The sequence below is a fragment of the Notamacropus eugenii genome, chromosome 4 (assembly GCF_028372415.1).
Source record: "Notamacropus eugenii isolate mMacEug1 chromosome 4, mMacEug1.pri_v2, whole genome shotgun sequence".
NCBI classification, from domain to species: domain Eukaryota; kingdom Metazoa; phylum Chordata; class Mammalia; order Diprotodontia; family Macropodidae; genus Notamacropus; species Notamacropus eugenii.
In genome coordinates this window covers 71,025,777-71,038,599 of record NC_092875.1, presented here as the reverse complement: position 1 = coordinate 71,038,599, position 12,823 = coordinate 71,025,777, and the positions used below count along the sequence as shown (strand labels likewise).

At 40.7% G+C, this 12,823-nt stretch overlaps 1 protein-coding gene and 1 long non-coding RNA gene across 6 annotated transcripts in view; one reads left to right on the top strand and one right to left on the bottom strand.

Annotated features, from left to right (window-relative positions):
* The window catches only part of LOC140499867 (uncharacterized), an 89,620-nt gene extending 80,893 nt beyond the window's left edge, over positions 1–8,727 (top strand). The window contains exons 6-7 of one of the 3 annotated variants that reach the window (XR_011965570.1): positions 2,994–3,133; positions 6,756–8,727. This is a non-coding gene — a long non-coding RNA (uncharacterized lncRNA). The remainder of the gene's footprint in view (positions 1–2,993; positions 3,134–6,755) is intronic. The other 2 variants (XR_011965566.1, XR_011965567.1) reach the window with 2 other exon arrangements.
* The window catches only part of ATCAY (ATCAY kinesin light chain interacting caytaxin), a 51,856-nt gene that overhangs the window by 27,068 nt on the left and 11,965 nt on the right, over positions 1–12,823 (bottom strand). For 2 of the 3 annotated variants that reach the window (XM_072601781.1, XM_072601782.1), the window contains exon 1: positions 2,906–3,367. In XM_072601781.1, the coding sequence (XP_072457882.1) occupies positions 2,906–3,158 (253 nt within the window). In that variant the 5' untranslated portion in view covers positions 3,159–3,367. Of the gene's footprint in view, positions 1–2,905; positions 3,368–10,905; positions 10,965–12,823 lie in introns of those variants that run through there. The other variant, XM_072601783.1, reaches the window with a different exon arrangement.

Genomic DNA, 12,823 nt, shown 5'->3' with positions numbered 1-12,823 from the left:
TTTCCTTATCTGTAAAATGAGTTGGAGAAGGAACCACTCCAGTGTCTCTGCTAAGAAGACCCTAATGGGGTCACAAAGGGTTGGATATGACAGAAAAATGCCTGAACAACAAGTGCTGACTTCAAATTCCATGCTCTTTCTACTTCATAATGCTGCTTCCCCATATTGGGATGTTCTCTGTCCTCCTTTTCACCTGTTGAATCCCTACCCATCGTTAAAGTCCAAGCCAAATACCATCTCCTCCAGGAAGCCCTCCCTGATTTCCTCTCCCTCACTCCCACTGATAACTACTTTTCTTTTCCAGACTTCACATAGCATTTTGTTTTGTGCTGCTCTAATGCAAGTATGACGCAATATTGTGTATTATTGTTATCTGAATTTGTGTCTTATTCTCCTACGGGGCTCTAAGTGACAAGAAGAGGGCAGAGACCAAGACTTAGCCAAACTTTGAGTCTCCCCTGGCGCTGAGCATAGGACTCTGTACACCACAGATGCTTAATAAATGTTTGCCCAACAAATTCAAATGAAATGAAGAGATGAATGTGCTTTGTTGCTATTTAGCCCTCCATGGGTAACCAACTCTTTAGAACTGTCCTTAAGGTGGCTTTGTAAATAGCCACTTGTCAAAGGCTAAGATTAGCCTGACTACTGACTGTTTCAGACACCAGGAACTGGTATTTTTAGCTCCAAGGAGCCTAGGGGGTTGGGAGTGGGGTTGGGGTGGAGGTGGGGCAGGAGCTAAGTCAGGAAGGGGCTGGGAAATCTTTGTCTCTGGGACAGGGTAAAGTAGAGTGACAAGTCATGAAAGAGGGGAAATTTGAGGATCGATTGAAGCAGAATTCTACTTTTAAAATGGGCATTGTGGAAATCTCTGGGTCCTACTTACTAGCTTTGTGAACATGGTAATGGTTCATTTAACCTCAGCTTCCCCATCTGTAAAATGGGGATATAATTCTCCCTGCCTCATAAGGCAATTATTATTATTATTTTTTTTTGTTATAAGGCTGAAACATCGAGTCAGCGTGCATTTATAAGCACTGGTTGTGTGCCAAGCACTATGTTAAGCCATGCAGAGGCAAAGTAGGCAGATCATCATTTTTTAGCAGAAAGGAAGCACAGGGACCATACAGTTGACCCCTGTCATTTTACTGAAGGGCAGCTGGGTGACACAGAGCAGAGAGCACCAGGCCTGGAGTGAGGAAGACTTGAGTTCAAATCCAGTCTCAGACATTTCCTAGCTAGGTGACCTTGGGCAAGTCACTCCACCCTGTTTACCTCAGTTTCCTCATCTGTCAAATGAGCTGGAGAAGGAAATGGCCAACCTCTGGTGTTTCTGCCAGGAAAACCTCAGATGGGGTCAGGAAGAGTCAGATATGACTTTATTTGACCTTATCCTGTCTGACCCGATCCACGCCGACCCTTGATCCCACAGCCCCATGACCCTTCCCAGCTCATTGGCTTCCCCCTCATAAGGCAATTATGAGAAAGGGTTATAAAAACCAACCTAGATAATTGTAATTATTATAACAATTATTAAAGCCATCAGATCCTGATGAACTGGTCCTAGAGAAAAAAAAAAGGTCAGAGCTAGATGGGGCCTTGCTTAAAACAAAAAATGACTGTTAGAGCCTTGAAAGCTGAGCATTGTAGAGGGAAAAGCTCTACATTTGGAGCCTGAAGACCTGGGTTTGAATCTTGACTAGGTTACTGGCTAAATCTGAGCAAATCAGGATCTTTTCTCAGCCTCAGTTTTTTCAAATGTAAAATGGAAGGGGGAGAGGCAGGGACTAAATGGAGTGGACAAAATGATCCCTAAGATCTCTTCTGCCAGAAAAGCCTATGAATGTAAAACATTGAGCTGAATAGGACACCTTAAAAGTCATCTAGTCCAATCCCTTAATTTTACAGATGGGAAAACTGAGGCCCAGAGAGATGAAACAATTTGTCAGTGGTCACATGGCTAACTTGTAGCAGAGCCCAAAGTCAAACTCAGGTTTCTTGATTTCATTGCACCAAAATGTCTCCTAATATTTATTGAATGCTTACCCATTGCCTATGAAATTTCACATTTTTATGTTAGTCTGGCCCAAGTTAGAGACAAGTGGAGATACTGCCAATGAGTTAATGCTTGTACTAGCCATGGCATAGTGGAAGGAAAACTGGAGCGGAAATGAGATGATCTGAATCTACTACTTACTCCCTGTGTGAATTTGTTCAAATGCTTTCACTTCTTTGGGTCTTAGTTTCCTCATCTGTAAAATGGGGGCACTGGATTAGATGATTTTTAATGTTCTTCTCAGATCTGAAATTCTATGTTCTAAGATTTCTCTTAGCTCTGATACTGTGTTCTGTACTCCAGGAGCCCTCCCTAATCTAGCATTTTGTGTTCTAAGTCCCTTCCAATCCAGGCATTTTGTGTTTTTGTGTTTCTTGCTAAGAGAGGTGAATTTCTGAAGTTTCTTTAATACACATATGGAGAACTTGAAGAAGGCTTAAAATATCACTCAGGTGGGGTGATACACCAAAGAAACCTTGAGAAGCCAAAATAAGGATTGAGCCAGATTCCAAGATGATTTGTTTTTTTTATAGTGCAGACAGCAATAAGGAAATGAATTTCTCTTTTGAGTCTTCAACCAGAGACCTGGTTTATAATCACTGATAAAAAAGGAGATTTATGTGGGATAGTGCTTTAAGGCTTGCTGAGTACTTTATACTCATGATCTCTTTTGAGTCGCATTAGAATTATTATTCTCATGTAGATAAGGGAACTGAGATTTAGATAGATTGATTTTTCCAAGGTCAAGCAGCTATTACGTTTCAGAAGCCCATATGAATTTAGATCTCTTCTAACTCTAGTACCAACATTTTTGTAATTAAAGGCAAAATAACACTCCTAGGTCATTACCTTCCCACTCTAGCTCGTTGCCATTTCCTAGGAATTCCAGGGAATCTGTCTCATCTGGGGTTTCGATGTCATCCACGTTGATATCCAGGTCATCAGGGGTGTCCAGGAAATCATCGGACAAGACAGAGCCCTCGCTTTGGTCCAATGAAATGTTGATTTCAGGAGCAACGAGCGTCTTTCGTTTACGATGAGCCCCGTTGAAGTTTAAAGTGTTTGGAGGAGCTGGAGGTAAATTTAAAAATTCAATAAACATTTACAAAGGCCTGATTATGTGTAAGACATGTTTAGTGCTGGGAATTAAAAAAAAAACCCAAACAGAGCCTGCCCTCATGAAACTTAGACCCTTCTGAGGGGGTAGATGGGGATGGGTATGCAAATAACTCTGATACAAATTAGAATAAGAAAAGAATGTGCAGAGTACAAAGAGAGGTATGAGAAACTGGAGGAGAGATCACTTCTAACAAGAGGGTTTGGGCAAGGCCTTAGGAGAAAGGTAGCACCTGAGCTGACAATTGAGGGAAGGAAAGGTGTTTCACAGGTGGAGATGAGGAGGAGTGTGTCGGTGTTGGGGAGAAGGACAACCTGCACAGATTCACAGAGGATGAAAGGGAGGGGCAGGGCAACATCAGGGAAAAGTTAGTAGTGGTTTAATTAGAACAGCACGTGGGTCTAACGAGCTATCAGTGAAGCTGTGAATGAGTTCAACCATTCTGGAAAGCAATTTGGAATTATGAAGTGGCTAAAATGTGCATTATTCTATCCTAGAGATTCTACTCCTAGGCCTATACCAGGACAAAAAAGAAAGGTTCTCTATATGTCAAAACATTTATAGCAGTACTTTTTGTGGTAACAAAGAATTAGTAGGATACCCTCTAATTGGGGAATAGCTAAATGAACTGGAATACATTGTGATGGAAGAAATGCTGTGAGAAACAATATGATGAATACAGAGACATGGAAAGAAAATAGATGCAAAGTGAAGCAACACAAACCAAGAAAACAATATACATGCTGACTACAAACAATGTGAACAGAAAGAACCACATGTACCAAAGAATCTAAACTGAATGCTTTGGCCAAAGCCACAGCAGCCCATGGAACAAATAAAAATACACACAGGCCCTTCTCTGATGAGGGCCCTTCTGCTTCTTCAATGATAACAGCTGGAAGGAGGGCAGAGGTGGTGACTACCTAGAGAGAACCAGTATAGGAAGAAGAAGACAAGGGTCACACAGGCTGAGGGGGACAGCCTGGGCGTTTGATGTAGATTCAATAAAATGTTGATGTGTTAGATAGCATGATAGATAGAATGAATGGTCAAGGGGTGACATAGTTAGCCCTGTGAAGGATGGACTTCAGGGGTGGGGCACCCTGCAGGGAGGGGACTAGTTAGAAAATTATTGTTATAGTTTTGGGGAAAGGTGATGGGAGTCTGAACTGAAAAACTCCCTAACAATTGATACTTACCACAGTACTTGGCACATAGTCGACTTGTAACAACTAGAATTCTCCAAAAGTGGAATGGTTTGCCTTGGGAGGTAGTGGACTCCTCATCATCCAGAGGTCTTCAAACAAAGGTTAAATGGCCACTTGTTGGGCCATTTATGTGTATGTTCTTTGTCAGTGTGAGGGACAGATGTGATATGTAGAGGTAAAATGGACAGTATATAGGAACTGATGGATTATGGATGAGAGAAAGAGAGAGACAGAGACAGAGAGAGAAAGAGAGAGAGCAAGAAAGAGAGAGAGAGAAGAGAGAGACAGAAAGACAGAGAGACAGAGGGAGAGACAGAGAGGGATAGAGAGGGACAGAGAGAGGGAAAGAGGAGGGAGGAAGGGAAGGGCGGGGAGAGAGAGAGAAAGGGAGAGAGAGTTAAAGACAATTTTCAGTGAACAAACTTTTATTAAGCACTTACTACATGTGCCAGGTATGCTATGAAATGAGTTGCAAGTAAAGATTGCTTCCATCTTTGGAGATGTATCCCCAGCATCTAGCAGAGTGCCTGGCACATAATAGGCACTTAATAAATACTCACTGATTGATTGATAGGAAGGAGAGTGGAGAAATGAAGAAATTGGGAGGCTTGAGAAACAGGGGGAGAATATGATAGGTTTAATTTGGAACACATAGGACATTCATGTAAAACATGAATTACAGGATCTCAGAGTGGGAAGAGGTCTTGGATGCCATGTCCCTGAATGAGAAGTCCTGGCATGATATGCCCCCAGAGTGGTCATTCAGCTTTTGTTGAAAGACATTTAGGGAGGGCCCTCACAGCCTTCCAAGGCAGTCCTTTCCATTTTTGGATAACTCTAAACTTCAATGTGCCCTTTGGCAATTCTCATGTATTCATTTTTTTTCAGTTCTCTGGGAACAAGTTGAATCAGTGTATTCCCTTTTCCACACATTGGTTCTTCAAATATGTACAGTGAGCAACAATGATATCTTTCAAGTCTTCCCCCCCAATTAAATAACCCCAGTTTCTTAAACTGATGCTTATATGTTCATATGATACTGGAGCCCTTCCCTGCCAGGACCACTCATATCTGGATTCACTCCAGCATCACAATGCTAAAATCCGAAACTGAACACAACACTCCAGATGTGGTCATGGTCTCCATGCCTCTCTCCATTCAGCTCAAGCTTCCATTAGCCTTTTTTCACTGCCATATCACAGGGCTGGAGTGTAACGGATAGAAAGTTGACTTTGGAATTAAAAAGTTCTGCCTCTGACCTGTAGTAACTGAATAGCCAGTCATGTAACCCTTCAGTGACTCAGACAAATCCCTAAGATGATAAGTTACAGAGAAGTTGCTGATATACATTAGTGGAGGGAGTTGCCACACTAGAAGTTCCCCACAGATGAAATTACAGGTCCTGCAAACAAAAAAGTCATAGTATTGACTCCTATCAGCTTTTCAGTCCACCAAACAACTACTGTATAATCGTGCCTCTCCTCTCTTGTGCTGATAAAGTTGACGTTTTGAAACCAAGTCTAATACTTTGCATTTATTCCTATTATACTTCTTTTTAGAAAGTTTTATTGAGGGGGTAGAGATAAGATAAGATGGACCTGCTCTAGCTCTACCCCCATAGCCCATAAAATACCTGTAAAAAATGACTCTAAACAAATTCTAGAGCAGCACAAGCCACAAAACGACAGAATGAAAGAGATTTCTAGCCCAAGACAGACTGAAAGGCTGACAGGAAAGATCTATTGCACCAGGCTTGGAGTGGAGTGCAACCCAGCCTTGGCCTGCTGCATGGAAGGACTGGAGCAAGCTTCAGGGCATGGAATCATGGGTAACAGCTGCAGTTCCCAGATTTCTCAACCCACAAATGCCAAAGACAGTTTCAAAGGTCAGTGAGAAAGCTCTTTCACCTGGGTGAGAAGGGAGCAGAGATCAGCCACAGTCCTGGCCCCAGGGCGGCATCAGCCACTGCAGCAATAGCATCCATTTTTGGAGCTCTGGGCCTAAAGACCCTGGGGAATTGAGCAACTGATCTGGGTCTCAATCCTGGGTGGCAGTCCTGGGGTGAGGAGGAGCACTGGTGTGGTGAAGCTGGTGGAGGGTCTGGAAGGGAATCCTACTTGCAGATTCTGGGCAGAAAAGAGGCTCATGGTTGCTCACAGACCAGAGTGCAGGCCAGGAGAGGAGTAAACTCCTCTCTCTTGATTGTGCCACCTTGGAGGAACTGAGAACTTATAGGTCTCTAGAGTATACCCTCTACTTGACAAAGGACTCAAAAGTCAAGTAATTGGCTGGGAAAATGCCCCCAAAAGGGGAAAAAATAATACTATAGAATGTTATTTTCTTGTTGAACCAGTATTTTCTTCCATCCTTTCAGATGAGGAAGAACAAAGTATACCATCAGAGGAAGACAAAAAAGTCAAGGCTTCTACATCCAAAACCTCCAAAAAAATATAAAATGGTCTCAGGTCATGGAAGAGCTCAAAAAGGATTTTGAAAATCAAGTAAGAGAAATGGAGGAAAAATTTGGAAGAGAAGTGAGAGCAATGCAAGAAAATCATGAAAAGAAAGTCAATAGCTTGCTAAAGGAGACCCAAAAAATGCTGAAGAAAATAAGACCTTTAAAAATAGACTAACCCAAATGGCAAAAGAGGTCCAAAAAGCTAATGAAGAGAATAATGCTTTAAAAAGCAGAATGGGCCAAATGGAAAAGGAGATTCAAATGCTCACTGAAGGAAATAGTTCTTTAAAAATTAGAATGCAGCAGATGGAAGCCAATGACTTTATGAGTAGCCAAGAAATTACAAAACAAAACCAAAAGAATGAAAAAATAGAAGACAATGTGAACTATCTCACTGAAAAAACAACTGACCTGGAAAACAGATCCAGGAGAGACAATTTAAAAGTTATGGGACTACCTGAAAGCTGTGATTAAAAAAAGAGCCTAGACATCATCTTTCATGAAATTATCAAGAAAAACTGCCCTGACATTCTAGAACCAGGGGGTAAAATAAATATTGAAAGAAATCACTGGTCACCTCCTGAAAGAGATCCCCAAAGGAAAACTCCTAGGAATATTGTAGCCAAATTCTGGAGTTCCCAGGTCAAGGAGAAAATATTGCAAGCAGCCAGAAAGAAGAAATTCAAGTATTGTGGAAATACAATCAGGATAATACAAGATCTAGCAGCTTCTATATTAAAGGATCGAAGGACTTGGAATATGATATTCCAGAAGTCAAAGGAATTAGGATTAAAACCAAGAATCACCTACCCAGCAAAACTGAGTATAATACTTCAGGAGAAAAAATGGTCATTCAATGAAATAGAGGACTTTCATGCATTCTTGATGAAAAGATCAGAGCTGAATAGAAAATTTGATTTTCAAACATAAGAATCAAGAGAAGCATGAAAAGGGAAGCAGAAAAGAGAAATCATAAGGGACTTGCTAAAGTTGAAGCATTTGCATTACTACATGGAAAGATAATATTTGTAACTCTAGACTTTTCTTGATATTTGGGCAGTTGGAGGGATTATATACATACATACATACATACATACATACATACATATATACATATATATGTATACAGAGAGTACAGGGTGAGTTGAATAGGAAGGGATGATATCTGAAAAAATAAAATTAAGGGATGAGAGAGCAATATATTGGGAGGAGAAAAGGAGGAATGGAATGGGCAAATTGTTTCTCATAAAACAGACAAGAAAAAGTTTTTTCAGTAGAGGGGAAAAAGGGGGAGGTAAGAGGAAAAAAATGAAGCTTACTCTCATCACATTTAACTTAAGGAGGGAATAACATACACACTTAATTTGGTATGAAAATCTATCTTACACTACAGGAAAGTAGGGGAGAAAGGGATAAGTAGGGTGTGAGGGGGATGATAGAAGGAAGGGCAAATGGGAGGAGGGAGTAATTAGAAGTAAATACTTTTAGGGAGGGACAAGGTCAAAAGAGAGAATAGAATAAATGGGGGTAGGATAAGATGGAGGGAAATATAGTTAGTCTTTCACAACATGACTATTATGGAAGTCTTTTGCATAACCACACATGTGTAGCTTATATTGAACTGCTTATCTTTTCAGTGGGGATGTGTGGGGAGGGAGGAAGGGAGAGAAGTTGGAACTCAAGATTTTAGGAATGAAAGTTGAGAATTGTTTTTGCATGCAACTGGGAAATAAGAAATACAGCTAATGGGATATAGAAATCTATCTTGCCCTACAAGAAAAGAGAGAAAATGGGAATAAGGGAAGGGACGGGTGTGATAGAAGAAGGGAAGATTGTGGGAAGGGGTAATCAGAATTCATGGTGCCTTGGGGTGGGGGGAGGGGAGAGATGGGGAGAAAATTTGGAACTCAAAATCTTATGGAAATGAATGTTGAAAATTAAAAATAAATAAATTTAATTTAAAAAACCTTTAATTGATGTATTTTGTTTTAAATTTACAAAGTTACAATTATACCCCACTTCAAGAAAGCTCTCTCAGAATAAAGTAAAGCAATTAAATAAAACTAACAATTCAGAGACATTATCTGAAAATACATGCAACATTCCTCATCTGGAACACACCTGACTTTCTATTTTTAATTTCTTTTAATGAACAGAAGTCTCTTTTCTTTCCCTTTCACCTCTGAACTCTTGATGGAAGAAGGAAAAAAGATAAAACAAGTTCCTTATGACAAAAATGCATAGTTAAGCAAATTAAATTCCTCCACTAGCTGTATAAAAAAATGCATACCTCATTTTTCACCCTAAATCCATCACCTTTCTGCAAGGGAAAGTGTATTTTATCCTCAGTCACCTGAAATCATGGATGTTTTTTCTATTGATTACAGTTTTTAAAGCTTTCAAGGCCATTGTCATTACAATGCTGTTTTTAGTTAACAAATGATTTTCCTACTCACTTCACTCTGCATCAGTTTAAGAAAGTCTTCCCATTTCTCTCTAGAAACCATCTATTTAACATTTCTTATAGCACAATAGTATTCCGTGACATTCAAAAACCACAACTTATTAGCCCTCCTTTAATTGATGGGCATCTTTTTTTATTTTTAGGTTTTTGTACTGTAGAAAGAGTTGTTATGAATATATTATATAGGATCCTTTTCTGCTTTTTTGATCTCTTTTCGCTATAGGCTTGTCAGTGGTATAACTGGGTCAAAAGATATGTACTGGTTAGAAATTGGGAGGGGGATATAAAATTTTATTAATTATTAAATTAACTAATTAATAATTTTTGAACAATTAACCATTAAATTTTATGTCATTAGAGTCAGATGAACATACATTCAAGCCTGTCAGGATCTGTTTGTATCCTGAATCTGTCATCCAACATGTGATCTATTCACTAATATTAGCTAGTCTCTCTCTTCTTGAGGCCCCTGATTTTTTTTTTAAACAAGTCGTTCATCAAATTTACCACAAAGTATTCTCAATTCAAAGTTCAGCTCTGCTGTTATATCATGTTACTTCTAGGCCAGAGCTAGCTATCTTACCAGTTCTTTTCTTGTATGTGGCTGTTATGTGTTAGGAAAGATGTCGACCCACGCTGTATCTGAACCTGGGTAATAGATTATGTTCAAACAGGCTTCTGCTGCACTTCACAAATACTTACAGAGCCACTTGACAAATGGGAAAGGGAACAAGGTTCCTGGGTCATGCAGGTCCTTGGAGTTGATCAATAGCAGATGCAAAAAGAGAATTGGGATAGGACTACAGTTCTGTGGCAGCAACTGCCAGGGATGCTGACTCAAAAATAACATAGTCCATCCACTGTGTTAAACCTTATTCCCTTCTACAATTGTGCCCTTAGCACTTTAAGCATGATGGATCAATAGAATGTGAGGATGACCCCCTGAAGGTTGGATGATCTTTCTGTGTCAGTTTTATAGGAAGATATGGACAAAAAGAACTCCACAGGATGGGCAGACATGGATGGATCAGCACAATAGTGACTGAATGAAAAAATCATTTGTTAAATGCTTATTAGATGCCAAGCCCTATGCCAAGTGCTAGGGATCCAAATGGAAAAAAGCAAAACAGTTCCTGCTCTTAAGGAGCTCACACCTCAGTTAAGGAGGCAGGACATGAAAGGTGTGCTGTGGCAGCTACAATGGCAGGTCAGAAGTCTGTTACAGGATATTACAGAGTGCCTTAAGAAAATACATGAGGCTAATTATCTGCACTTATGGTTCAATGATAGGAATGTTCTGTTAGACATAGGGTAGCAGCTCTGTAAGGAGGACCACTTGCTGGGGTATAGTGGGAAGAGCACTGGTTTTGGAGTCTAAGAACCTGGATTTGGATACTACCTCTGATTTCACCCTCAGAAGGGGAAGGGACTTGCCCAAGGTCATAGGGAAAGTTAGTGGCAGAGCCAGGACTTAGTTCCAAGTGTTCTGACATTCAGTCTCCCAGGATTACAAATTGACCAAAATTCATTTTCATGATTGATAAAACTCATAAACCAGTGTCCCTGAGCAAACCCAGGTGGGCAACTCAGGTAGATACTTACAGGACGTATCTTCAACGGGACTTCCAAGGGTGTCCATCCCTGTCTCTTCTGGGAGAGGTCTGTCAAACCAGCCCAGGAAGCATCGATCATGGCCAACAGGCAAAGCAAACGGCAAAACCAAGAGGGTAAGTTGAACAAAGCAGGTTCAGAAAGATGCATTCAGGGAAGGAAGGAAATAACATTTTCTATCATCAGTCGGTGTTCAGTCAAAGCTTGTTCAATTCTTAATTGGCTTAAAATGTCATAGACATAATGGAATAAACTGGGAAGGACCTTCCAATTTTAGCTCATTAGCCAAGTCCTGCTTTTTTTAAAAGGTGTCTCAGTGTTTGAAAGACTATCAGGGAGGGTTGAGTCTCAGCCATATCTAAGCACAAATTCCCTCTACAACATCCCAAGGGCTCATCCAGCTTTTTCTTGGAGACTTCTAGTCAGAAAGAACTTAGTATCTCTGGGAAGTTCTTCCTACTGAGTGGAAGTCGTCTTCCCTATAATTTCACCCAGTCTTTCAGCGTTACAAGGAAACTCAGAGGGCAGCTAGTCTATCCCATACCTGGACAGAAAACCCCACTGCAACATCCCCAGAAAGTAGTCATCTAGTCTTTACTTAGATACCTTTAATGATTCCCATTCCAGTGTGAGATAGCTATGATTGTTAGGAAGTGTTTTCTAATATTCACCCCAAATTTGCCTTCATAATTTCTACCACTTACTCCTCGCTCTGTTCTCTTGGGATGAGCAGAGAACAGTCTCATCTCTCTTCCATGTGATGGCCTTCCAAATACTTGAATACAAATAACATGCCTTCCCAGATGGAAGAGGGAATGTGTCTGCTCCCTCTTCCATATGTCTGTATTATGTAAACAAGTGTTTGTTTTCACATTCTACCCCCCTGTTCTCTAATTACTTGTTAGGTGTGAATCTTAGCTCCCCAATAGGACTATCACCTTCTCCAAGGCATGGATTTAGTGTTACCTGCTAATCTGGCATCCCACTGAGCCTAACACAGGGTTGGGCATGGAGCTTGTTATTCTGGAAAGACTTAGTGGCAGATATCTTGGTATCATGTTCCAGGGTTGTGAAGCTTTGTCTGAGCTCTTAAAAGTTCAAGGGGTATGTGGCAGACAAGTCTAGCCTTGATGGAGAAAGTTACAGGAAGAGTAGGTACTAAAGAATCAGGCCACAAGGTACCTCTTAATGACTTTGGTCTGTGCTACAGTGGATAGAACATTGAACTCTAGAGTGAGAGGAGCTGGATTCAAAACTTACCTCTGGGTCACAGTACGTGTGGGAACCCTGCCTCCGGACCCTCAGTTTCCTTAATTATAAAATAAGGGAGTTGGATTTAGATGGTTCCTGAGGTCCCTTCTGGCTTTCAATCCATGATCCTCCTATGATCCTTGTGAAGGAGGCAGGGGAAAGATTCTCAACCCTCTTTTACAGACAAAGACTCAGTTAAAGGGAAGTGTTTAGAAAGCATTATGCTATACTCCCTCCCCACCTCAGTTCAGAAAGGGATATTGATTCCCAGAAGAATAAATTACTTGTCTCAGGCCACCAAGCTCCAAATACATTTAAATAGAGGCTATGCTACATGGTGCTATGTGGTGCAATACATACACAGAAGGAGAGGTAAGTTTGAAAAGCACTTTATGTATTTTATCTCATTTAGTCTTCTCAACAATCCTACGAGGTAGGTTTGTTTTTGTTCTGATTTTACAGATGGCTGAGAGAGGTTAAATGACTGGCCCAAGATCACACAGTCAGTATAGATCAGAGGGAGATCTTGAAGTCAGATCTTTCTGACCTTGGGCCCAGAACTCTGTCCGTTGTGCCACACCATGTGGCCTTAGTTTGGAAGATCTTGGCTCTGTGTGTGTGTGTGTGTGTGTGTGTGTGTGTGTGTGTGTGTGTGTGT